The sequence below is a fragment of the Gallus gallus genome, chromosome 9 (genome assembly GCF_016699485.2).
Source record: "Gallus gallus isolate bGalGal1 chromosome 9, bGalGal1.mat.broiler.GRCg7b, whole genome shotgun sequence".
NCBI classification, from domain to species: domain Eukaryota; kingdom Metazoa; phylum Chordata; class Aves; order Galliformes; family Phasianidae; genus Gallus; species Gallus gallus.
Genome location: NC_052540.1, coordinates 2,315,897 through 2,342,477, shown reverse-complemented (window position 1 = coordinate 2,342,477; position 26,581 = coordinate 2,315,897). Strand labels below are relative to the sequence as shown.

General features: G+C 52.2%; 2 protein-coding genes across 3 annotated transcripts in view; both read left to right on the top strand.

Moving 5' to 3' along the window:
- The window catches only part of GPC1 (glypican 1), a 163,087-nt gene extending 141,054 nt beyond the window's left edge, over window positions 1-22,033 (top strand). The window contains exons 4-9 of the mRNA NM_001305060.4: window positions 10,696-10,861; window positions 14,664-14,794; window positions 17,007-17,126; window positions 17,673-17,806; window positions 18,899-19,074; window positions 19,513-22,033. Of these exons, the coding sequence (NP_001291989.1) occupies window positions 10,696-10,861; window positions 14,664-14,794; window positions 17,007-17,126; window positions 17,673-17,806; window positions 18,899-19,074; window positions 19,513-19,730 (945 nt within the window). The 3' untranslated portion in view covers window positions 19,731-22,033. The remainder of the gene's footprint in view (window positions 1-10,695; window positions 10,862-14,663; window positions 14,795-17,006; window positions 17,127-17,672; window positions 17,807-18,898; window positions 19,075-19,512) is intronic.
- On the top strand, window positions 20,989-26,234 carry LOC121111499 (coiled-coil domain-containing protein 81-like). 2 transcript variants are annotated; one of them, XM_040706027.2, is made up of 8 exons: window positions 20,989-23,643; window positions 23,772-23,833; window positions 24,089-24,242; window positions 24,598-24,854; window positions 25,145-25,230; window positions 25,539-25,630; window positions 25,744-25,859; window positions 25,978-26,234. In XM_040706027.2, exons 1-8 carry the CDS (start codon window positions 23,460-23,462, stop codon window positions 26,056-26,058), a joined length of 1,032 nt encoding a protein of 343 aa, XP_040561961.1. In that variant the 5' UTR covers window positions 20,989-23,459; the 3' UTR covers window positions 26,059-26,234. The 2 variants fall into 2 exon arrangements, with proteins under 2 accessions (XP_040561961.1, XP_040561960.1); XM_040706026.2 differs by having other exon boundaries at window positions 23,721-23,833.
- Window positions 26,235-26,581: the final 347 nt, after the last annotated feature.

The following is a 26,581-nucleotide window of genomic DNA, read 5'->3' as shown; positions in this document are numbered from 1 at the left end:
TTGTGAAACAAACTGCTTGAGGGTAACCCATCAGTAGAAGGGAGCAGCAAGCATGGACTTCTGCAAGCTTTGGGAGTGTCTGGCAGAGAAGCAAGGCATTATTCACCGCAAATCAGACCTTACCTCATTTCAACCTGCATGGCAGGGTGCCAAGGAGATGTCCGTCACCCAGGCTGCAAAGCTGTTTTGTTGCTTGCCCAGATTCCTCACGTTTCTCTGGCAGGGAAGTGACATGCCTCTAAGTCATGCTGCCTTGGTTTCCTCCTTGATGGAGATAGGACGTAGGGTATGCAGGACTGGCTGGCCAAGAGCGCAGAGGGATGCATTTCAGTGGCTGCTGACAGGATTCCTGTGTCTGTTTCTGTAGCTGCGTGCATTCATACTACTTCTGTGTACAGGGAGGTGAGTTTGAACAGTGCATTGGGATCTTCAGGGATGAAAGGCACTATATAAACATACATTAATGTGGCTGAATCCAGGGTTTCAGGAGGAAGGAAACTGTCTATATTCTTTGCTGCAGAAGCAGCCTTTCAGAGCGAGGAGGTTGTGAACAGGATAGGTAATTGGGCATTTCACACAGGTAGCAAAGAGAAAATCCATGCTAAAATATGGCTTGCACACTGCATGTGGAGATGGCAATCATCAGGCGTGAGAATCAGGGTGTGATTAAACTGAATATGGAATCACGGTTAATTTCCTTGGAAAGTAATGTGTAGCAGAGGACGGTACTATTTGAGACAGCAAATCCGGACTTTGATCTCAGGAAGAAACATTAATGTGGTAACAGTGACAAATGCCTTAATTTATCGATGTGGGGCCATAAAACTGTTCTGCTACCCAAAAGCCTTTGTACATCTCATTAACATCACACTCTCGTGGCACTTAAGACAGATAAAAGAAGAGAATGGTGTATTTTCAGGCAGATCAAAGTGAAACATTTTTTCATAACTCGTTTGATTGGCAGAGCACGCCAGCGTGCCATAGTTCTGCCTTCTGCCAAGTGTGGTGGGAGGAGCAGACTGGGGGGACAGCTGCAGTCCTGGTGTCAGTGGGAGAGGACCTGAGACACTGACGTATCTGGTGTTCCTTCACCTTCACGTGGGCTTCCTCCCCTGGGATTTCAGTTCTGGTACCCCTTTCCTGAGTACTTCTACTCTTGGTTGCTTATCGCACAGCACGTGAGGAAAAGTGACCTGTCTCTGGATTTGGAGCATAGGGCAGGTGCTCCTCTGCCTCTCCACCCTCTGAGGTATCCATCCCACCCCCTGTCCTCAGATGCTCCTCTCCCCAGAGCGTTCCCTGGGCTCACAGTTAGCCTGGCATGCTGCTGTTGTCACACAGCCTGCAAAAGCTGAGTCAGGACAGCTCATCCAGCCCTCCGTGAGAGCTCATTTTGAAACAAAGGCCAAAACCAACCCATTTTCCCCATCTTCACGAGTGGGTTTGCTTAAAGCAAAGGGTACAGGAATGCTGGATGTGTTTAGTGGATGCCCTGGCAGCCCTCAGCCATATCCAAAATAAAAAGCCTGGTTTATCCAGTTACACCTGGCGCCACATGGAGTGAAGTGGATGAAGTCCACTGATGTGCTGGTGACTGTGACTGTACGTGGTGCAGAGCATTACAGAGCATGTGGTGAGGAGCAGGAAAAGCCAAGTGTTGTCTTCTGAGGGATTTTCAGCAAAAGCCTTTATTGGTGAGCAGGTATGAATTTTCCTCCTATGTGTCCTGTTGATAAGTTCCAAGTTCTACCACGGGTCTGTTTGTCTCATTGCCCTCTTGACAGCCCCTGCCCAGCCAACAGCAGCTCTCTTCTCACTAAATGGAGAGGCTGTCCTGGCCCACAGCCTGCCAGTACAGCCATGGAGCTTCCTCCTCATCTGGACAGGGTCCACAGCTTTGGGGCCATTCACTTCTCATCTTGCTTTATATTTATGACAGTAGGATAAAGCTTGCAAGACTTTATTAAGATCAGAGACTGGGATCAGACTTTCCTGGCAGCTGATGGCGTTATCCAGAAGTAATTCTTGGAGCTGAAATTGCTCACAGAGCAGTGGTGTTTTGATCAGGAACTGTGGGTACAGCCCGCTGAAGGTGACATACAGAAACAAATTATCTGGCCCTGAGCTTCTGAAAAATTAGATTAATTTGTTTTTATTTGCACACATAGCTGCAAATCTCAGAAGAGCTTCTCATTTCTATTCAGTGGCATGGCTGGCATGTGGCCAGCTGCACAGGGATGGGGCACAGGGAGCAGGCACTGTGCAACCAGTGGGGCCTAAAGAGACAGAGGGCAGCAGGAGAGAAATGGCAAGAGCATTCCACCCTTGCTGCTGTCCCAGCTCTTCAGGCAAAGTCACCCTGGTGCACTCCAGGCCACACAAAGCAAGGGGATCCCCCAGTGACACACACCTCTCACTGCGTGCCAGGGCAGCAAACAAAATATCCCCATTTTGGTTGGAATCACGGAATCATAGGACGGCTTAGCTTGGAGAGGATGTTAAGATCATCGGGTTCCAACCCCCTGCCATGGGCCTGTTGCCACCCACTAGATCAAGCTGTCCAGGAACCCATCTGACATGGCCTTGAAAGCCTTCAGGGAGGGATGGGGCGCCACAGTTTCTCTGGGCAGCCTGTTCCAGTGCCTCACCGCCCTCTAAGTAAAACAAGTTCTCCCTAACATCTAACCTAAATCTCCACTATTTTAGTTTACAACCATTCCCCCTTGTCCTGTCCCTATCAACCTGTGTAAAAAGTCAGTCTGCCTCCAGATTGTAAGCTCCCTTCAAGCACTGGAAGGCCGCAATGAGGTCTCCCTGAGGGGTTCTCCAAGCTGAACAAGCACAGCTTCCTCAGCCTTTCCTCACAGGAGAGGTGCTCCTCTGATCATCTTAGTGGCCCTCCTCTGGACCTGCTCCAACAGCTCTGCATCTGTCTGTTCTGGTGGCCCCAGTCCTGGACGCAGTACTGCGGATGGGGCCTCACAAGGGCAGAGCAGAGGGAGACAGTCCCCTCCCTCTCCCTGCTGCCACCCCTTGGTGAAGCCCCGATGGCTGTTTAGGATTTTTGTCCTTTACTGTGCAGTTGGCAGCTGCCCAAAAATAGCATTTGCTGCGACTGAGAGCTTCATCTGAACAGGTGAAGGCCTGTGCTGGGGGCTTGCTGGCTTCCAGCTGCTGCTCGGGGCCCCACATGGGGCCTGAGCGATCACTGTGTTCAGTGACAAGGGCAGGAACGTGCCCCTGTGTTGTGGTTGGGTTGAGGTGCTGTGGGAGGGGAAGCAAAACTGAGATGGCAAGGATGGCAACGGTTGAGGGATAACCCCTTCTAAAAAGGGAAGAAAGTCTTCACAGAGGTGCAGCATGATGAACAGAAATATCCTGACCGCTTTTCTTCTTTATCGCTCACATTATGATTTAGCCAAAGGAACCCAAGTGTTAGCTGGGACTTTAACACAAAGGGTTGGGCAGTAGAGGCGATCTTGGCTGCACCAGGGCACCCCAAGCTGCAGTGAGACTGCGTGGTCCAACACTGCTGCCTCCTGCATCCCAGTGTGGAGCTGGCTGAGCTGATGGGTGGGAGCAGAGCTGCCCACACCGCTGGGTTCAGAGCCCTCTGCTTCCCCCAGTCGAGGCATGGAAGAGTTGAAGAAGTAATGCTCCGTTTCTAAAGGTGTGTTAAATGGGTTCTGCTCCCCTGGCATAAAGTGAATCATTGGAACAGTCTTTCTTTTGCTGTGTCTCTGCTGCTGCTCACTCCACAATTCTGAGTTTCCCCATGGTGTTGGGGATCAATGTGGATCAGCAGCAGCTCGTGAGCAAGAAACACTTATTTAAATCATCTATTTTAATAGTTGTGTGCGTTTCTTTTTCTAAGAAGATGTTCTTAAAGAGGGCTGGTTCTCTTTCAAGGCTGAAACAAAATGTGGTGATTTTCATTACTAATTATAAGCCTTTTCACTAAACCCTCTGTTTCGTTTTACTGATGAAAGTCGTCTACCAGTACATTTGTATTTAAGCAATACTGTTTCTTACCATGCATTTCAGTCCTCTTTTTTAAACTTCTCAGTTAGGATAAGGTAAATGGCAGCTTTCCTATTTACCGTATGAGTAATTTTTAAACACATGGTAGGTCAAGCAACACTTGGATTGAAACTGAATTCCAATTAAAAAGGCCCCAAAATAGAATTTGTAGCAGTGTTTTTAATAGTTAAATGAATGTGCTGGATGCATATGGAAAATAATGATTATCTTAGCGTGATTTACATTTCCAGCAAGACAAGAATTTAACAAAGGCAGTATGATCATCCCCAGCCCTCATCTCCCTTCAGGCTGTGGCTGTCGCTCATGCCCCAGGAGTTGTCATAGCTTGGGAGGGCGTACAGCTGACTTCTGTCTTGGGTGGACTATCTGTAAAGCTGATTGAACAAAATGAAGTGAAGAATACAGTCTCTTTTCTCACAGTTGGGAAATCACTTTGCTAAAATAGCTCAAGCGCGATGGATTCCTGTCCCGTGTTCACATGTGACACATCTCCCTCCTCCTTTCAGAGTATTATCTTTATTCAGAGCATCAGTAGCAAGTGCACACAACCATAAATTGCATTTTATTTCACCTGAAGACTTCTGTAACGAAGTTTTCTATTGATAAAAATTGCCCTCTCCTTGATCCTGAAATGTCAGTGAAGTCCAGGTGGCTTACTGTTCGTAAATAAGTGCTATGAGAATGCTGCTCCGTGGAGGAGCACTGGCAAGCAGTAGTATTTACAATTTCCTTTTCCCTGAATGCCATCCTAGCTCTCACTCTGGGGCTTTTCGTTGCTTGACAGAGGTGTGCTTCTGTGCTACAGCACTTGACAGGAGGACACTGTTCTGCAGAGACTGCCTTAGCCCCGGGGAACTGTAAAGATGCCGAAGTAAAATCTCTCTTGAGTTGACGTGCTGCTTCACAGGGCCAGAAGCTCTCCCCAGCATCCTGTGCTCACCAGGAGGTGGCATTTCCTTCAGAGAGATCATCTGTGTGCTCCTCTGGGGTTCAACAAGCCCCCCTGTTCAGGCAGAAGCACCTTCACGTAGAGACGGCTCTGCAGGTCTTGATAAGAGAACGTTCATCCAGGAGTTCAGCCTCAGACTCGGCCTCACCCTTAATACCATAGAATCAGAATTACAGAATCATGCAATGGTTTGGGTTGGAAGGGAACGTAAATCCCACCCAGCCCCAGCTGCCTGCCATGGGCAGGGACACCTCCCACCACGTCAGGCTGCGAGGTCAGAGCTGCCTTTGGTGATGTCTCCTGTTCTCTTGGACAGCTGTCCCTGTGCAGTTCGTGCCTGGAATTGCATGGCTGGAAGTGTTTCAAATGGAAGTTGCAGTCAGCCCGATTCCCTCCTCAGACCCAGAATTCTGATGTCCCTTTCCCAGAGCTGTTTCCCAGAGCTGTTTCCCAGGGCAGAGCAGAGAGCAGAGAGCGGCTGCTCAAGGCTGCACCCAGCCCAGCTGCTGCTGTGTCCCCTGCGGACACTCCTTAGAGCCCTCTGCTCCTTTCCAGCACCAAGTAAAGCTGGGCAGAGTTAGGCAATGAGGTCTGAGATTGTTTGGACAGATTCAGAGTGAGCTGTATGGCTCCTTACGTTTTTTTCAGGTATTTCTTTCTAGTATTTCTATCCACAAAAACCTATAAGTATTCAGAATATAATATAAATAGTGCATGCAAACAGATACTTATCTCATATATTTACCTGCTGGTTAAAAGGCAATTGAGTCAGGTTTTCAAGGGATTGAAAATTGTGCCAGCTGGAAATCAGTGCATCAGATGAACAGAGGAGAGACAGTGGTGTCTGGCAGCATCTCCCCACAGAGGGAGAGCAGCGTGAGGGCTGCCCATCTATACATCCATACGTCAATCTTCCTTTATTATCTGCAGGCAGGTGGGCACTGGACAAGGCCACAAAGGCCCACGACCTCCCAGGGTCCTCTGCTCTCCCTGCAGGCTGTGCTGCCTCCTGGAGCCTCTGACATTGGCACTGCCCACTGCAGGCACTGTGCTGCTGGCTGCCGGGCTGTCTCTGCTGCCCGCTGTGCTGCCTGGGGTTGGTTGGGGTGCACCAGCTTTCATTTCTTTTATTTTTTTCTGAGTCTGCAAAATGCTCATTTGGCTGCTGGGCTGGCCTCGCATCTGTCCCAAGCAGGGATGGAGACAGGCGGTCTGTCTGTCCTCAGGCTTAGCACCAGCTCTGGACCACTGGAGCACGAAGGACACATCTTTGGCACCAGTCTTTGTCCTCTGTACCTCACCCTGCACTGAGCTGAGCACAGTGAGGAAGAAGCAGGAGGGCTGCTGGCTGCAGGTCATTTGTGCCTGCCGCTGCATCCAAAAGCCACGGCTCGCTTTCAGGTCCCTCAGAAGAGGTTTTGGAAACGTGGCTGATGCATCCTGAATGATGGGCTTGGTGAGGCTTAAAACCCACCGTGCTCCATGGACTCACTGCCATGCATTTCTGTGAGGAAGATGCAAAATGATGACTGCGGCGATTATACAATTCATTAGACTTTGAAAGCATCATATTTCCATCAGCCCCGCAGCTGTTTCTTTTAGAGTTTTACTTGAAAAGATGGGAAGTCTTGGTTTGTTTAACACACACCAAGGTGCTAATTGCAGCAGAACTGGCACAAATGTGCACCAGGCAGCTGCTGGCCACATGGTCCAGGCACTCATAGCCCCATCCATGCTCGAAGCAGGCAGGGCCATGATGTGCAGCTCACACCTGGAGGTGGAAATCACAGCACCCCCTGTTCCTTTGATCAGAGCACTTTGAGGATCCTTCCTTGGAGGGACCGTGAAGATGAAATGTGAAAATAAAAGGTGCACAGGAATAGCAGCAAACTGCAGATCTGCTGTGTTTTCTCACAGCAGTGGTGCGCAGAGCTGCCCTGACCTGCAGGCTTTAAGTAAGCATCACTCGGCTTGGAAATGTGAGCTGTGCAACAGTGCTGGTTTAACTGGTGATGCTGGGGCTTAAAATGGCCATCCACACGGGAAGGCATTTGGAAGTGAAGAAATATACCTGTGAATACACACAGGCCCAATCTGATGTACATTTGACACGGGCATTTTGTCCTCGCCTCAGGGATCCCCACGTGCTGTCAGGCAGCACCCAGGTGCTGCAGTGCCCTGCTGTCTCTGTGCCCTGCCGGCCAGAGGGGCGGGCAGGAGGCAGGGCTGAGCTGCTCCAAGCACGGAGCTCTTGGGGAACTCCGGAGCAGAGACAGCCAGCAGAACTACAGTGCCTCGGCCACAGGCCTTACGGGCTGGCCTGGCCTTCCTCTTCCACCAGCCGGCCTCTTCCTCCTCCCAGAGCCCTCCCTGCACCTCCCCTGGCTCCCGGGGGCGTGAAGCACAGATGGCGTGCAGCAGCCTGGGGATGAATGTGCAGAAGGGGCAGGGATAGGAACAGAGCAGAGAGAGCTCCACTTGCTCTCTCTGTGTTAAATGCCTTTCAGATGCACTTAAAGGCCGCTGAAAGCCAAGGAGCCCCATCACATTGCAGCTAGGCTGCAGGTTCTCATTTGCTTTCAAGCAAGGCTTCAAAAGAAGAAAGGATTTGGGTGGAGTGTTTTTTGTTTTCTTTTTTTCCTTTCCCTTGATCTAAGCCAGCGTTTCAAAAGCAGCATCTGCAGCTTGGCTGCAGGGTGTGGGTGCTGAGCAGCCAAGGACCTCCAAGCGGCCGCACACAGCTGTGCTGTGGGGCCAGACCTGCTGCACACACTGCCCCATAGCAGTTCGGTACTGCTCTGCCAGATGCCTGTGGCTTCCTACAGCTCAGCCTTCCTCCAGAGCTGGGATGCTGGGAAGGGGAGGAGGGTTGTTGCTTTGTCAAAGAAACCCTCAGCCCCCTGGATGTGATGATGCAGAGCTTGTCGCAGTACCGGTGCCTCTTTGTCACTTGTCCCCATGACCGTGGTCTTTGCATCCCAAACTTTGTCCTTTGGTCTTTCCAGCCAATTCTGTCAAAAATAATTGGCTTGCCCTATGGAGACTGGAGCCCCCGGCACGTCCACACTCAGCTGCCTTCAGTCCCCAGGTGTCCAGGCAGGACAGCCTTGTGTCCCTGAGCTGCTTTTCCCATTCCACGAGCAGCTGTGCCTCCCCTGTGTCTTCATTTCAGAAGTTCATTCTGCACTCATGTTTTAGGTAGTCAGATAGCTTTGTTCTCCCTGCACATGTCTCAGTGCAGGCAGACGGAATGGGTGACTGTTTGTCCCTCAACCTCTGCGTTTCTGTGACTCTCGGCTTTGGAAGCATATTAATAAGCTGCTTGGCAGGAGCCTTCTTGGTTAGAAGCCTTGTAGGCTGAATGTTTTCTAAATTGTCTGGGGTGGTTGCAAGGAACCCAGCTTGGGACTAATCCCCCAGCCCATCCTCTCAGCAGATCGCTCGCAAAAGTCATTAATTTTACTGTAATTGATTTAAACATTGCTCAGGAGGGGGAAAATTGAGGGAAACAAACGCCAGTTTGAATGCCGAGAACTACGTGTGTTCTCAATTCTTTCTCGTATTATCTCCACGTGTGCTCAATCCCTGCTGGCCCCTCTGCAGCCGCTGGTACCGCACAGCACACAGTGAGTCCCAGCGCTGCACTGTGGTGCCCCAAACCCTGCAGACCTGTGAGCTCCCCTCCCACTCCAAACATGCACGCAGGAGGCTGTTTTCTGCTCTGGCCAAGTGCTTGCCTCCAGCAATTGGCAGCTGGCTGGGTGGCTCCATCAGCCGTGCATGGGCACATCAGGCTTTGGAAAGCAGCCATGGAAAAGCACAGAGCTCTGCTGCTGATGCAAGGCGCAGTCACGGGATAATACCTGAGGACAGCCTCCTTGCAGTGTCAGTGCTGGTGGTGGCACGGGGCTTTGTGCGCCGCAGCCACCTGTTCCCGTTACATTAGCTCATAGCTACTCCCGTCAGCCACTGTATCTCCAGCTGTAAAGTAGCTTTAATTAAAAGGATTCATTGCTCCAGACCAAGTTGTCCCCCATTTGGAGTATTTTTTAGAAGGTAACGTTTTTTCCTTATCACTTCATCACTGGATTTGCACTTTCAGGGGCTGCTCCCACTGATGTCGCTGGGATCAGAACAGAGTATGCGGATTTTAACTGAGCAGTGACATAGAAATAATGTATTTTTAGGTTGGGCTTGGCTTTGTTTGGCATGTTTATTTATACCTCTGGCAGCTGAATGAGGAGTGCCCTGGCTCCGAGCCATATCTCTCAGTAACATTCTTTTTTTGGGTCCCGGGTAAACGGCTTCTCCAATGTATTGTGCATTTCTTCTTGACATCTTTATGCAGTTTCTATGTCACTGAGCTAAGGCAGGACTATAGGTGCCATTAAAGCTAAAGGAGAACATGTCAACATGGGGAATCAAGGTCATTACACAGACGATGCAGCTGAAAACTGCATCTTTGTGAGCTCTGGTACCTGTATTCCAAGCTGTGCAATGTTGGGTAAGCGTGGAGTGTTCATTTCAGCAAGGACTTAGGAGGGGTTGGAAGGGCTCTGTTCCTGCATGTGCTCCCAGACCCCCAGCAGGGAGGAGATCTGGGGGCCCTCCCTCTGTTCTGTGCTGTGGGAGCAGAAGCCCGGGGCCAGGCTGGGTGGGACAGTGGGGAGCTGAGCTCTGCCAAGTGAAATGAGCGCAGAACACTCTCTGACATTGCTCCTCCTGCCCTCTCATTCCTCTGCTTTCTGCTCATCTCTGCAGTCTGCCCATGCAAAGGGAGCACTGCTGCAAACAGGTGGTGTGGATAATTCCTTGGAGAAAAGGAGAGGAGCCTGCTCTCTTCCCTGGAGAAAATCAATATTTATCCTCTCTGCTAGGAGACTGAACGCTTGGCCCCTGCCAGGCTCAGGTTGGTGCACGGAGATGCCACCTGCAGGTCCAAGGGCAGGCTGCAGGGCAGGAGCAGCAGTGATTGCCACTTCACTGGGCACCGAGCATCCCATGGCTGTGCGCCTGCAGGGAGAGCCACCTGTGAGAGTGACATCATGGCATCACGGCAACTCCACGCTCCTGCTTTCAAAGCAAAGTAGCCTGGCTTCCAGCTCTCCAGAAGGCCACACAGTGCCACCGGTCACCAGGCCAGGGGTGTGCGTGGCCGTGTCCGAGGGATTTGGTGTCTCAAGGCCAGAAGTGAATCTTTATTTTCAGCATTTCTTCTTCCCCCAGAAGAAATGTACAAGACCATATTCAAGCTATTTTTCACAATCAGTGAAGAGATGAGGGAAAGGTCTCGGAGCTGCAGCTTGAGGGTCAGGCACTTGGCCCTCCCGGGGTTTGTTCCCCTCGGGGGTAGTGACAACTACCTGGTACTAGGCAAGGCTTGCATGCAGACACTCGATATTTCTTCTTGTAAATGATTTTAAATGAATGATTACAGAATTGGAAATGGGTCCAAGCAAAGATGGAGAGGGGAGGAAGCACTCAGTGATAAGACAGGAGAGCAGCGAGCTGCATCAGCACCTCCCCAGGGCCTGTCAGAGGCACTACCGGGACCTCTGTGCTGCAGAGGCGGGGGCCCTGCCTGAGGGTTCTGCCTCGTGGGATGGTGTGGTTTAAGGTGGCACAGCCACCTGCCTTTCAGGGCATGCCCAGGGGCCAGGCCCCCCTCAGCTGCCCATGTTTCTGACTCTGCTCCGTCTCCTCAGGTGTCCCTCAGCCACGAGTGCACCCGTGCTGTCATGAAGCTGATGTACTGCCCGCACTGCCGGGGCATGGCCAGCGTGAAGCCGTGCAGCAACTACTGCCTGAACGTGGTGAAGGGCTGCCTGGCCAACCAAGCCGACCTGAACACCGAGTGGAAGTACCTGATGGGTAAGGTGGCCTCACTCCTCACTGCCTCACAGCACCTTTCAAACTCTCTGAGGCCTTTGGAGAGTACAGAAAGGGCCACTGGAAGAGCTGAAGGAGACTCTTTTACACCACTCCTTCTCTGCCTGCAATCTGAAGTCCAGAATCGATTGCAGGATGTTCTTCTGGGCTTTAATACCATTAGAAAGTGCTACTGGGCAGGCTAACAGAGGGTTCTGGTGTTTCCATCTTCCCCATCCTCTCCTGGTGTTGCCCACACATTGCATTTGGGTCATCTGTCCTGTCCTTCCAAACCCTGAGGCTTAGGGACAGGATCTGCTGCCCCATCCATCCCACAGCATGTGTGAGCACATGGGAATCCCTGGCAGCCCTCCCTGGGATGTGGTCTAGAAACATGAAGCCATAAACTTTTTCCATGGGTGGAGAGCAAAGGGATCAGAATTGCATATTTCTGAATGGAAAGTAAATACATGGGAGGGAGAGGTTACAGGTCACATGAGGAATGGGAAAATTAGGCTTGTATTTAAAATGAGAAAGGAGCTCATTTCACTTTTGTTTTGTCACTCAGCTAAGGCAATGGGTACTTCTGGAAGTGGGCTGTATGTGTGCAGAGGTGTCTTTTTCCTTGAGCTGAAAGCCAGAAGTATCACTGCAGTGATGTGGTCTGATACCCTGTGCAACACAGAGCAGAGAGCTTCTACCAGGCAGTTCCGTAGGCAGTTCTGCATCGCCCAGTCACCCCTGGGCATCTCTTGTAGGACCTCGTGTATCATTCCACTGTTTTTCCACATGCTGTGGCCACCGGTTGGAATGTGAACAGCTTCTGAGAGTGGCTTGCAGTGTGACTGAGAGTGCAGTGTAAGGCTGGTGAGGGCCAGCATTTTAGGAAATAGTGTGATGGCATTACAGCACAGGCTCTCCCCTGCTGCAGTCTGCCAGGGGAGGCTGCTTGCATTAGGAAAGCTCTCACTCCTGTTTGCATGCCCGGAAAGCTCCTGTTTCTCTCCCAGGTTGTACATTTTGGTCGGAGTGCTAACATCACGAACCCCACTGCAGTGTAGCCTCCCTCTCTCAGGGGACACTGCCTAATAAGGATCCCACTGCTGCACTCAGAGGCCGGCGCTCAGTGGGTGCATTGGCCAGCTGCCTGCCTCTTGCCAGGAGCTAACGAACCGAGTGGCAGTGTGCTGTGGCTAATTGGATGTACTTGCCATTGGCAGCCTGCTACAGAAGAGGGGGAGGAATATTCCCTTCCCCAAGGGCTTACACCAGGGTTTTGATGAAGCTTTGTCCTCTCTGACCACAGCAAGCCAACTGTTAGCTGTCACTGCCCTCCTGGCAGGATGACTGCCCGGCTCCTGAAAGGTTAGCACACCGCTCCCATAGCTTGACAGGATTGCATTTTGCAGTTATTGAGGGTTCCTCTTGGCCAAGACACGCTGATCTTGTCAGGAGGTGTTGGCTGGGAGGAAACTGGAGCTTCCTTTAAATTGCAGCTGTATGTTTTACTGCCAGAGGTCATCGTTTGATCAAGGACTGGAGCAAAACATGCAGGAAAAGGCAGAAGTTCCGTGGCATTGTCCGTGTTTTTGCTTTAAGCCCTTCCATGTAGCTGGAGAGGGTTTGGTGACAAGTGTTTCTCTTTCAGTTTGACAAATTAGGGTAAAATTAGGGTAAGTCAGACTAAAGATATTTATAGAAAGTGGTCAAATATAATTTATCACTAATTTGGGGATGCAGCCTTTGATTTAAATATCTCTATCTCAACATTAGTGCATCTGCAGACTATAATTGCCTGAAAATATAGTCTTGCAGATGACACTGCAACCCCTCAGTGGCAGCAAAGTTGAACTGCAAGCTCTCTGCTCTTACAGGAGATGTTATTTCCCAGAACACAAAAACACTACCGACTCATATGGCATGTCTAGCTTTAGAAATCAGTGCTGCCATAGGACTGCGTTGCAGGAAAAAAAGAGCACATGAACTCAGAAACACAGGCCCCTGTTTCCATTCTTGCTCAAGCTAATGAGCAAAACCTTTATATTTTTTTAAGTGCTGAAAGTAAATACGTAACTCTTCCAGGCTGTGACTGCGCATGTTGTTAAATCCTATATCACAGACCAGAGCACAGACTGTGAGCTGTGTGGGCATGATCTGGTATCCTCTGTGGATCTGTGCTGTTCCCTCTCTAGTACTTGCCCAGGTCGGTCATTCTGTGGGAGCAGTCAGGACCTGAACGTTAGCCATGCAGTAGCAAAAAGAACATATTTTTGAGGGCTGTGCATGCTGTTACACTGACAGCGGTGGGCTCAGGATCAGGCCATCCTCGTCAACATAGTGCTTCCACTGTGGACCTAGTGCCTCTGCACAACATCTGTAGGACCTCATGGAAGACATCTGGGGCCTTTCTGCCGAGTCCTACTGCTTTGCACAGACAAGGGACTGAATGCACGTTTGAAGTGATGGCTGTCCCCATTTGTGCCCTGGCTGGCTGGACCCCTGTTCACGGGAAATCTGCTGTGCAGCTCAGTGCTTTAAAGCAGTATCACAGGTGGCACTACATGCTATGGGATGGTGTAGGATGACGGACGTGTTCTACTGATGCTCTTTTGAACTGCTGGGCACAGTTCACCTGGTGGTTTCCTTGCTCATGAATATCAGCGGAACGAACGTGTGCTGAATAAGCTTTCTGCAACATCGCACCATCTGCTGTGACAGTCTCCTGCCAGCCTGATGGGGAAGGTATTAGGATCTAGGATAGAAAATTAATCACTGCTAAAGAATGAGTTCGTAAATCGAACCATGTGGGTTTTCAGCCTAGACCCTGGGATTTGACCCTCTCTGTGCAGAGACAGAAGATCAACATGAAGCCATCACAGGTGTTTTCCTCCATATGGAGAAGCCACAGGGACATGAAGTACTTTCTGTTCTAGTGGAGCGAGGGCCACCCCTGCTCTCTGCCACATCTCTTGTCCTGCCAGGAAGCATTTGGTGCGTCCTGGGGAATGCGAGACCACACGGGAGCCATCTGAGGTCACAAGGAGCTGCCAAGTCCCTAAATCCTGATGAGGCTTACACATGGCCTGGCCTTCAGGCTGCTGGAACAGAAGTGGTAGAAAACTGAGGCAGCAGCAGCTCAGCAGTGGTTTTTTCGACTGACGAAGTCAACCCTGGTTACGGTCCTAATTTAAGTGTTTGAGACCTGTCCAAAGCTCCTGCTTAACTCTCCTGGACACCGAGGATGTCAGCCTTCCTCTGTGCAGCGTTCCCCAGTGCCCCATGACTTGTGTGCACGCAGTCTGTCTTTGCTTCAGACCCACGGAGTGCTGAAAATCTTCTCCATAGACAGAGGCTGGTTATTATTTTGTAAGCCAAGCATAGTCCCAGAACACCCATGCTGGTGGGCACCTGCAGGTCAGGCAGGGCACTTGGAGAGCAGAGCTTTGCAAAATAAGGGGAGCTGAGAGCAATAGCCATGTCCTCAGTCACACTCAGTCCCACCGATCAGTTTAGTTGTGGGGTTCACAGTCTGCTCTTTTGCCTTTAGTACGTGATATTTCCTTTTTCTTGCTCTTACACTGCCACAGAAGGTGTTGCTCCCATCCGGTACCTTTGGCACCCCATCCACCCTTTAGACAGCTGTGCCATTGTGGAAGAAGATGAGCATAGGTTTGAACAGCAGTGAAAATGGAGATATATCCTTCAGCAAGTCTTCCGCGAGGCCAACCGTGTATTCCACTCAGCATGAGCATGAGCTTTAACATGCTTTGTCTCATGAAAGGATGTCTCTGTGTTATTTTACCAGATGCCCTGGTCGCTGTGGCTGATCGGATTGACGGACCATACAATGTGGACACAGTAATAGGGACTATTCACATGAGGATCTCTGAAGCTATTTCTAACTTGCAAGAAAACAAAGATTCAATCACAGCCAAGGTAAGAGCGTGTGCCTGGGCCTGGCCAAGGATACACCATGTGTAACTGCCTGGATCAAATGTTTTTTGTTCTCACTGCTGAATTTAATAAAGGAGATGAAAGAGGAAAGACAGATGATGCACACTCTTTTAATGATAGGAAAGCACCGTCTCAGGCAGACAAAAACCTTCTCAGGTATTTCCAAATGCTCCTCTCTGCCACAGTCAGCTTTCTTTAGGTACAGATGCGCAGGTGGGACTTCATGTGCAGTGACTGTGGGCAACACGGTGTATTTGCTGTCAGGTGCCTCTGTCTGAAGAGCCTTGAAGTATTCTGGTTGAGCTGGGGCATTTAGAGGAAGTGCACAGTCCTTACACTAGCAACAGAAGGCAGCTGCTTTAACCTGCCTTGGGGTGATGATCTGCGATAGAAACACCATTCTATCAGGCTGTCTGTGGGACAGAGCTGCCGTTTAGCAGTCCATCTGGAGGGGCTCTCCTGATGCCCACCGGTCTTTCAAGAAACGTATCATGAAGATTTTTTTTTTCTGTTGGTCTTCTGTTTTTTTTGTGTGTGTGTTTATCCAGTTAATCACAATCACTTCTATAGCTGCAGGTGGGAGAACCTTCGGGGCTTTTGATTCTGCCCAGGCGTTCCCTGAGCCCTGCAGCCATCCCACAGTTAGGACTAAGATGCAGATGAAAGGTGTGTGGCAGGCCCTAACTGGATCTTGGAGAGGAGAAGGAAGAAAAGTATTGCTTAACCAGCAGGAATTCACTAGCACAAATCACGGCACTGATGGGAATATGTATCCAAGTACTCATTTAGGTTTATTTTCTAACATGAAAAGCCATATTCTTTCTCTCAGTATTAGGTTGGAAGAAACTGTACACAAAAAAAGCAAGCCCATCTTGTCCATCGGGCACATAAAAGCAAGCCCATCAGGCATCATCTGAAAAGAGGGATGTTTCCAAGGGACATAGAATAAGTCTGGTAAAATCAAAAGAGATTAAACAGTGTAGTCAGTGTTTGACTGGAAAAACAAAACTTACTTGATAAAGTTCTCAGTAAGATCTAGTGGCCAGGTGAATGTGGCACTGGTAGCAGATGTTTGGAGCTGCAAATTACTGCAGCTGCAAGCTCTGGTTTGAGCACAGCACAATGATCTGGTGGAGTATCACTGTCAGATGAATCATAGAACCATAGAATTGCTCAGTTGGAAAAGGCCTTAAAGATCATCAAGTCCAACCACAACCATACTACCCTAACTAACAACTCTCTGCTAACTCATATCCCTGAGCACCACATCCAAACGGTTTTTAAACACATCCAGAGATGGTGACTCAACCACCTCCCTGTTTCCTGATATCCAGCCTAAACCTCCCCTGGCACAACTTGAGGCCATTTGCCCTCATCCCGTCACTAGTGAGAAGACACCAACCCCTCTCACTGTAAGCACCTTTCAGGTATTTGAAGAGAGCAATAAGGTTTCCCCTCAGCCTCCTTTTCTTCAGACTAAACATCCCCAGTTCCTTTAGTAGCTCCTTGTAAGGCATATTCTCCAAGCCCAGGCCTAGCCCAGGCTGCTGCCCTCCCTCAGCTACAAAGGCTTCCTGGCTGGTAGGTAGGTGACAGGGACAGGAAGTACCCAAAGTTAAAAGATAAATCTGCCTAGCATCCACATTTGGCCTTGAAACATCCCAACTGACAGCTCTTGACATACCCACTCACTTAATGGTCGGAAGGTGGTCATTTGCTGAAGTGTGTTTGCCCATCATGGGAGTCACTGGGGTAGTCCACCCTCTGCTTATTGTCCTTATTGGGGAAGCTGTAGTTACAAAGCCCCCACCACGGATGTAATGACTGTGAGCAATTCCCATCTTATTCTTCTCAGACTTCCCAGATTTTTATTTTTAAATCATAATAGGAGCAGATAAAATTGCCAGCTGTAATTTAATATCAACATTAGTGACTCATCCAAGAACATTCTAATTTTGTGTTTGTGCTGAGCATTTTGCATGGCAGCAGTAATCAAAAACAGTCACAGTATGTTGAAAACAAGTCTTGGTACAAGAGTCACCGGACCAGAAACTAAACCAGACTCTGGGAGATCTTGCAATTGGGAAAGATGAACACTTTAAGAAAAAGATTACTTGTGGAGTCCTAACTACTTAAGGAAATAGTATGTATATAGTAAAAAAGCATGGGGTAGAGAATTTGGTTTGTTTTTCAGGTTTTCCAAGGCTGTGGAAATCCCAAAATCAGCACGAAAGGCTCCAGCAGTGAGGATAAGAAGAGGCGGGGGAAGGTCACGCTAGAACCCAAATCCTCTGCAGTGGCACTGGAGATGCTGGTGAGTTTGCCTCCAGAGCTGCTCTGTGCGCCAGTCTGGCCATGTGTGCGCAGTGCATCCAGCCTGGGGAGTGGGACATGAGGTCCCTGTCTCTGGGGTGGGCAATCCCTCTGTGTTCCTGGGATCTGAGACTTTGTTGTTTCATGAGCACCTATTCCAATGTGGAGGTCTTGGACTCTGTGGACGATGGGCTGCATGATGGGCTCGTGACCCCATATTTCAGAGGCCTGCAGTCCTCTGTCCCACCCCGACAGACTTCTGCTGGCTCTCACTGAGGCTGCTTCCCAGCGTTGCCCTTATGCTCCAGAAAAGGATCTTCTCCTGGTCATCCCCACAGTACCAGGACAATCATTAGCATGTACTCTTCCGCCCTGGGTGCTTGGGTTGAGGGTTGGTCTTCAGGGGAAAGTCGGTGATGCTTCTTTGTCTGCATAATTTCAGACTGTATGATGGTAAGATGAAAAACATAGTCGGAGTCCTTGTCCTTTCCACAGCCCTGGGGTGCCCCAGAGCTGTGCTGGCCCTCAGCGTCCTCTTTGTTTATAGGTTTTGGATGCCAAAGGGAATCTGACAGCTCTCAAGTCTTACTGGGTCACCCTGCCCGGAGTCCTGTGCAGCAAAAAAGTAATGGCCAGCTCAGCAGCGGACGACAAGTGTTGGAATGGGATGACCAAGGGCAGGTATGGAGAGGGTCCTGGTGCCAGGACAGCACTGTTGCAGGGTGCTGGGAGAGGTAGGGTTTAATAAAAGGCGGTTGTGCTTCATCAGCCACCTCTGCTCACTCAGACTGAGGGGGAAGGTCTGCCCCTGTTCAGAGAAATGTTGCTTTTCCTCTGAAACTGCTGCCTGGGAATTTCAATCCTGTTGTTGTTCTGCTGTATGTTGGATGGTTAAGAATCAGGATGCATTTGCCTTGAAATGGCTGTGTAGTTTTGTACTAATTAATCAATTTTGCAATACTGCATGCATTCAGAAGGCAGAAGAGCTGGATTTACCACCCAGAGTCCAGAACTGATGCTGTGAATTGCATGTAGGTCCTTTAACCATGCCTGGGTGACATCCAACACCTGCAGAAACACCTTCCACACCTGACTGATGTTAAAGGGTGGTGGTGAGGAGAGATGGGCAGGGCACTGCAGGAGGGAGCAGCACTGCACTGGATAACAGCCCCCAGTGCACTGGAGCTTCCCTGAGAACCCATCTGGGCTTACTGGGGCACGGGGATTCAGCCAGCCCAGGGTGCCAGTCCCTGCAGCATGTAACCAGAGCAGCAATAAGGTGCTCCTCAGCCTCCTGTATGGACAGAGTTTTTCCGCAGTGAGTGGAGCATTGCTGTAGCTCTGTGGGTACCAGCCTGAGAGCAATTTCTCAGCCCTGCACATGGCCCTAGAGCAGCAAACCTCTCTCCATGCTGGGACAGCGATGCTGCACCTCCCAGAAGCTGAAGCGGCCTGAGGATGAGCCCCAGACTCCGATGGATTCTGACCATGACGGCAGAGCTTGGCCATCCCTGGAGCCAGCTACGTCAACACAGGAGCCTTCCTGCGCAGGCTATTGCTCCCTGCAGCCTTGGTGTGGCTATCTGCAGAGCCCCTGCTGCTCGGCACCTTGCAGGCACAGGCACTCCTTCCCTGCCTGGGGCTGTTCAACACCCAACAGCACTGCCCATGCTTCTCTGCACTTCAGAGAGACTGCACTGTTACTCGTATCTGTACTGGGGAGAGCTGAGCTTAGCTGGGGCAGATTTGTAATCCTGTCACCTTCCTTCACAGTTACCTGCCTGAAGTGATGGGGGACGGCTTAGCTAATCAGATTAACAACCCAGAGGTGGAGGTGGACATCACCAAGCCAGATATGACCATTCGCCAGCAAATCATGCAGCTGAAGATCATGACAAACAGGCTGGGCAATGCCAACATCGGGAATGATGTGGATTTCCAAGATGCGAGTGAGTAGCAGAGCTGGGCTGGGGCTGCACGGTTGGTCCTGTGGCACGATGGGGCCGTGGTCAGCTGGCTTTTGGCTTTTGGCTGCAGAGGCTCTGTTCAGGTGCACCCAACCTGCTGCAGGATGCTCAGGGGCTGCTCTGCTCTTGGCCTAGTGCTGAGAACTCAGGTGCTCTCCCCCACCCCCAGCCCAGCCTGGCTGATGGGGCTGCTGCTCCTACGGCCTTCTGGCTGCTGCCGCAGCAGGTGGTTGAGTTTGTTGGGGATCAATTCCAGGCTTACGTCCCATAGTGGGGGACACAGCTGGTGGCCAGACTCCCCAGGGTTGTGGCACTGTCTGCCCTCAGCAGCCACATCCCCTGTCCCTGCCAGGGCACAACAAGAAGGCAGGGTGGGCACCCCAAGGCAGGCTGGGCTCACCCCTCTTTGTCTCTGCGCAGGTGACGACATGAGCGGCTCAGGCAGCGGCGACAGCTGTCCTGACGACGTCTGTGGCAAAAGACTTTCTAAGAACCCCAGCACCAGACAGCCAGAAACGCACGCTATCCCAAAGCAGTCCGGACACGGCGTCACTGGGGCCAGCAGCAGATCTTTGCCTTCTGCCTTCCTCCTCTTCCTTTCGGGGGCTTCCATTGCCGCACAGCACTTGTGGCGGTAACTCAGCAGGACAGCCAGGAAAGAGACTGCGGCCGAGGGCTTCACTTTGCCAAAACCAACCAACAAAAGGACAGACATACTTCACCTTGGCAAAAAAAAAAGAAAAAAAAGAAAAAAAAGAAAAAAAGAAAAAGGGAAAAAGGAAAAAGGAAAAAAAAAAATAGAGGGAGGAGATAAAGGTTTCGGTTGTTCGCTATTTCTGGCAGTGCTCGAGCTGTTTTCTTCTTTCTTGGTCTCTTCCCCAATGCTGGGCCCTTCTTTCCATACCTCATTGTTTTACTTTTGTTATTGCCACAAAACTGGCTTGTGGGGCTGAACTGAGCCCTTGCAGAGAGGCTTCCTGGCAGCCCCTCCAGGGGCAGCTCTTGTGCTGCCTGCAGCGGAATATGCAATTCCCCTGATCTTGTTACCCAGCCGCCGGCCAGAGCGCTGCCTAACGTGCTGCTGCCTAACATGCTGGGCTGAGAGCAACGTGGAGGGACCGAGCGTGCCCGCGCTGTGCAGGTACTGCATTCAGGGGGTCCTCAGAGGTTTCCCTCTGTGCTGCTGAACCAGGCAGAGGTGGCCCTTCGCTTCCATCTGTGCGCACGGGAGTGTGAGCAGATGTGGTGGGTTGAACTGAAACGATTTGGCAGTGACTGTTGGACCCAAAAATGTAGAACTCCCTTTTTCTTTGGAAAGGTCACAAATGGGTTTCTTGACTAGAGCTCGTAGCTGACGACATTTTTAAATGTAGGGCTCCTACATCTAAGTGACTGGGAATGAGTGTTAGGGGTTGGGGTTTGGGGTATTTTTTCTTTGCATGCTAGTTGGAAAGCCATTTTTTACCCAAGTAATAATGGTCCAATTTCTACCTGCAGTGCAGTACCGTAAAAGGTAACAGAGAGATGAAAGTATGCACAGTAGGATTTCTTACTGGACAGACAGTTGTGCTGCCTCTGCCTCCTCTGGCTCCAGCCGTGGGTGTGAATGCCCTTTTTGTTTTGTTTTGCAATTAGAAAGACCATGGCTGTGTACTGATGAGAGCACTGTGACTGGTTGTGAGAGCTCACATGGGCGCACGTGGCATCGCCCCCTACCTTAGGGCAGTGCTCTGCCGGCAGTCAGCCTGCGGCAGTTGGCTGTGCCCAAAACTTGTTTTTAACATGTAGCAGTTCGTAAAGAGAGGATGAGGACATGAACGAGGCAGTGCCAACAGCTGGTGCAGAGCTCATCCCTTTGCAGGCAGAGCTGCAGGGCTGGAGCTGCGCAGCAGTGTTGGGTGTGGGATGCTGTGCCCTCCCTGCCCGGTGCACCTGGCAGTGCTGTGAGGCTCAGCCACGTACAGCCATGGATAAACAACAGCCATGGGTTTGCACAGGTTTACTTAGCTCTGGAAGTGCAGAAGAGCTGGGTTTTTTTCTTCCTTTAACTAGAATTGCCAACGCAAATGCAGCCTTCAGTTACATGGATTTCCACAACGGCAGGAAGTTTTGATGCAAAGCAAAAGGGGAAGAAGCACTAAAACATTGTGACCGCTTCTAAGGAAGGCTGTGTTGGAGCTTTAAAAACAAGTGCTGAGGTCCGTGCTTTGCAGAGCTTTGGAAGGAGTCCTCATCGTTTGCAGCTCCGTGCAGTGAGCGTTTGCTGTCAGCCTCCCACACTAACCAGCTCCCTCTGGGCTCCGAGCGGAGCACACCTTAACCAAGAGTTCACTGTGTCCCGTTAATTCTTCATAGTTAAATCGTCCCCCTATCAGCTCTGGTACAACAATAACGTAGCAGGAGCAGTTAACCCTTTGGGGCCCGCGGGGTGCGAGTGGTGGTGGGTGTGTTTGGAAGGGCCTCATCCCCGGGGTGCAGCGCTGTGGTCTGGAGGAGCGTATTGATGAAGTCTCCTGTCCGTGGAAAAGGGAGAACCAGAAACGGCCGATTCCCGAATGTCTGTGTCCTTCAGCCTGCTTTTCTGTGCCATAACGCGTATGTTACGCTCTAACTTCGGGTGAGGTCCCCACGGGCTGGGTGCAGCCGCTCACCATTTGCAGATGACAAACTGCCTGTGTTTTCCTTGGGTTGGGGGGGGCTAAGGCAGAGCAAATGTCTCACGGCCACCTTTGCTTTAAACAGACGCATTTCTATCTGCAGGAGTCAGAGTTATTTCACTTACTGGCATAGCTGGACAGTTACCTATTTCTTTCTGTTACCCAGGTACTTGTAACTCTCTTGCACTGTTTATCTAAAGTTAAAACATGTTCTTTGAATCCTTGTATAAATAAAAAGGCTGGAGACAAATCTGTACCTACGGGGCACTTTACTTCTCCACGTAGCTGAGTTTGGTTTCTTCTTCCCTTTTAAGGCATTCTTAAAGGCCCATTCAGCAGTCCTGGGGGATGAGCCCTTGCGTGGAACCTCCTGGTTTGTCATGGGTTTTCCTCACCAGCAGTCCTATGTAACTTGGTAAAACAAGAGCTAGGGTTTTGTGTGTGCAGCGTGCGTGCAAACCAGACACAGCGACTGCAGGCCATCAAAGCACGTATTCCCAACATTCTCATACAAAGGCACAAAAAGTCACGGCATAACAGCACACAGAACAGAAGTGCCCTGGGTCTGTCACAGCCAGGTGTTGGGCTCGTTGCCTACAGTGGCCGTGTAGCAGTGCAGCTGTTGGCAGAGCACAGAGGTGGAGCTGAACACAGGGCCGCCGCAGGGATGTGGATGTGCCATCCCACGCAAGAGCTGGAGTCTGAGTGATTCAGCAGAAGGATCTGTGCTTCGTCTCTGCACCTTCCCCCTTCTAGAAGTGGATGGGTGCACTTGTCAAAAGCCACTTGGCAACATGTCAAAAGCAGCTATTGAAGTGTCAGAGCGAGAGCTGGTAGCTGGAAACTACAAAACCTAAGTGCCTGCATGCAGATATCACTCCCATCTCATACAAGGAGTGATCCCTCTAACTGAGTAGGTATTTCTTTAGCTCAGTGTCCTGCAGTTCCAGCTGTCCAGGTGCCATACGCACAGATTTTATAAATATGGGCAAATGTGGAGATAGTGGTCTTCTGCTGGAGTTATTTGCAGAGCAGTCACCTTCTTTGCCTTCTTTGTGCCTGATGACAACTTTAAATAACAGTGACTCGCAGCTCTGTGTGGATTAAAACCATCTGCAAACGCCTCTGTTGGTCTGTAAGTATGCTGAACACCACACAGCTGCAAACTAACTGCCACGGCATTGCCAAGTGGGGAGGGATAGCACTCCTGCCATGACAGACCCACCGCAGGGCAACTGCCTGCAGATGTCATCCCCTGGAGCCCCCCTAACCATCCGCAGCCCCACAGTGAGGTACCCCCGGTGCAGGAGCCGTGCCATCTGCTGATGCTGAAGGTGAGCGGTCCCAGCCCCGCGCTGTCAGCCCCACAAACTCAGAGCAACCACCAGGCTACTGCTGCCATTGGCTCAGTGGAGCGTTCTTACCCCTCAAGGAAAAGTTGCAGCTTTGGTGCCAAGCAGCCACGGCACAAAGAAAACCCTCAGCAGCAGCTCTGCAAGCTGTGGGGCACAGCACTGGGCTGCTCTACCTGGGTGAGCAGAGTGTCCTCCCACCTCCAGCAGCAGCCATCCCGGACACACCACTCTCACCAGAGAGGCACGGGGCGGGGGACGTGTGGTGCCCCCAGATGGAAGGGGACCGGGCCCTGCCAAGGCAACAAGGGGCCCTGTTGTGTCACGGCTTCCGCACCAGCCCCGCGGGCAGCCCCCCATGGCAAAGTGCTGCACCATGGGGAGTGGACACAGGAAGGCAGGGTGCTCCCGCTGGGGTGCCCGAGTGCGCTTCCCACTGCCTCTCCCTGTGGGCAAGCACCGTGCCCGGGGCACAGGGCCACGGAAGGACTTTTGGGACACTGGCTGGGGGGGCCCTGTGGTGCCGCCTTTCACTGCTGCAGGTAAGGCTCTCTGCAGGCACTTGCAGGAGCACGGCCATAACCTCTGGCACTGCGTTGCCATGCCAGGCTCCCTGCAGGCTGCAGGGCTGCGGGTGCAGAGCGTGACTCGGCCTTCACTTGCTGCCCAGTGAGAGCCGCCGTCTGGGACACCGTGGCTGCCCACGTCCGCCAGCAGCTCCTGCAGCGCAAGGTGGGCTTGCACCCTTCTCTCCCCCAACCAGGATCTGCCCCCACCAACAGGGTCCTCAGCCCAGGAGAGCCGGCCAAGGGAGAATAAAGCCTTATGCAAGTGTGGCCACTTCTCCAAGTTGCTGGCAACCCCTTGGATGCTCAGCCCCGTGGCATCCCATGGGAAGAAAGGGACTTGGCAGCTCCTTGCCCTGCCCTTCCAACAGGGCAGCCTCCATCCTCACCTCACGACTCTGTTGGTCTCATCTGCCCGTAGGGCATTCGCATTCCCACCCTTGGCTCCTTTGACACCATCCTCGAGCGGGTGCGGGTTGGAGCTGGCCACCTGGCTGTGCAGAGACCTGTCTTCTACCTGGCCAGGAACCTCGCTGAAGGTCACTCCCTGACGAATTACGAGGCATACGTGCCAGGTGAGATGTCCCCTGGAGGTGTTCCTTGCAGTGCTGTGCGGTGCACGTTCCCCACTGCGTGGCTGGGTGAGCAGACCTCTCGCCTTCCTCTCCCACGTTGGAGAGTAACTGATGCAGCTCACAACCAAACTGCTCACTGCAGAGCAGGTCCCACAGAGGGCTCTGTGTGCCACACCAGCAGCACCCCTGGAAACGTGCCCAGGGGGGGCCAGGCCCCAGGACCTGCAGGACCACTGGCTCCAGACACTGTGCCTGCTGCAGCGAGGCACCATGAGGGCCTGGGGGCTGTGGCATGGCTGCAGCCTGCTGGTAAGCGTCTGTGGAACTGCCCCTTCCCTTCTGTGTGATTTTCCAGGCAACAAAGTACTGCAGCCTCTGCAGTATGCTCGGATAGCTGCAGCCACCTTCGTGTCTCCAAAGAGAGTGGTGAGGTGCATCCAGGCCACCATGTCCCTCTTCTCTCGCTGCATCGCACAGGGAAGGAACGTCGCACTCATCCTGAGGGACATTGGTGTGCTCCTCATCGAAGGTGCCCAAGTGCAAATGAAATACTACTGTGACTTCCTGGAAGTGATGGCAGGGAAAGACACCCTCAAAGAAGTTCTGTTGAGAGTAAGTGTTCTGGTTCTCCATGGCGGTGCCACTCCCTTTGCAGGCTGGCATCTGCCAGCAGCCCTTGTTTTTGGCTGGCCCTGACCTGGGCAGCCCGTCGGGCTGAGCTCCAGCTCAGCAGCAACCGCTCCGTGCTCACAGGGCGCCCTCTCATTAGGATGGGCTGACGGGTACAGAAGCGTCCGTGTGAGGCAGCGCTGTCCCGTGGCAGTGGGCAGCTGGCTGTGCTTCTCACCACAGAGCTCCCCTCTCCAGCCCTGCCGCCCCCCAGCTCTGTGTCCTCCTTGCAGGTGCCAGGGGTGCCGAGCTCAGCGATCCCTCACTCAGCAGCTCCTGCTTCCCTGACGCGTTCAGGCTGCATCATCGTCTTCCCAGAGTGAGTGTGGGTGCCCGCAGCCCTGTGCTGGCCCTGCTTGGGGCAGCCTTGTCCGAAGGCGCTGCTCCCAGTGCCCACTTCACACTGGGCTGTGGGAGGGGGCTGCTCCACACACCCCCAGCATGCTACCACTGTTGGGGCAGAGCTCGTGGGATGCATAGAGGGTTGCTGGCTGCACTGCTGGGTGCTGCCAGGCCCAGGGTGGCCCTGGGGCTGTTTGAAGGATGGCTGAAGTAGCACTGGGAGCAAATGAGTTCTGGAAAGGACCTGTGCTACCTCACGTCACGCCAGTGCCTTCCTTCACACAGGTTTGAACTGCAGTGTGTTCATCACATAGCGCTCAGGCACACAAGGAAGCCCACGAAAGGCAGGCGGAAGGAGGCAGCGCGGGACAAGGATGGTAACGTGGCAGCCAGCACCCTTCTGTGCTAGGGGGAACCAACCTGTTCCCATCGATAAGTAGAGCCCTGGCAATGCTTGCACAAAGGCCCCTAACCAACACGCTGTGCCCAGGGCGTGCCGGGGAGCAGCGCCAGAGGCCTGCAGGGAAGCGCCCTCGAGCAGCAGAGCCTCCAGCTCAGCACGGCGCAGCCAGGAGCGCAGCCCTGGGGGGCATTGCCGGCCACCAGGTGGGTGCTGTGTGCCTGGGATGTCCGTGCGAGCAGCGCTATGGCTCTCTCAGCTGTCACTGGGCTGGGCAGTGTCGTGGCTGCATTCTCTTGGCACATTTTCTCCTCTCCCATCCAGGGCCCCAGACTGAAAGGCACTTCCCTGGCCATGAAGGCCTTCCTGCAGCCAGGCACCCAGAGCCTGGTACGAAGGCAGTGACAGGACGAGGTGATGTCAGCCTGCAGGTGGGATGCTCAGCCCTGTGCTCGTGCCAGCTGCCGCCCTCACAGTGGGGCTGGGGTCACTGGCACGCTGCTGTTGGCCGTGTGATAGCACGTGTGTGCAGGTCGGCTTCTTAGCTCTCTGCTATGAAATAAAATTGTGCCTTTGCGCCATGCGTGCAGCCATGCAGTTTTACTTTCTGGCTTTCTACTTCATGCCACGTCCTCCCACTGCCATGACCCAGGTTCATCTCCATGCCATCAGCAGATGCCAGCCCCAGGCTCCTGGCTGCCTCGTGGCTAGGCAGGGACGTGCTCACAAGGCAAGGCAACGCTCGGTGCGGGGACACAGGGACAGATCAACCCTGGCACCTCCTGTGCCCACCGGGGCTCGGCTGTGCATGGAAGCCCGGCCTCTGCACCAGGAGGCAACACTTCCACTGACGGGTAATGTACACCTCCACCAGGAAATAACACCTCCACAGCCCCACAGCCACACCTGTGCTGATGTGCAAGACCTG

Excerpts from the sequence above, each read along its gene's own strand:
- LOC121111499 (XM_040706026.2), top strand. The coding sequence starts at position 23,460 with ATGGCAAAGTGCTGCACCATGGGGAGTGGACACAGGAAGGCAGGGTGC. Across the intron at positions 23,834-24,088 it reads AGCAGCTCCTGCAGCGCAAG|GGCATTCGCATTCCCACCCT; the intron begins GTGGGCTTGCAC and ends ATCTGCCCGTAG. Across the intron at positions 25,231-25,538 it reads TGCATCATCGTCTTCCCAGA|GTTTGAACTGCAGTGTGTTC; the intron begins GTGAGTGTGGGT and ends TCCTTCACACAG.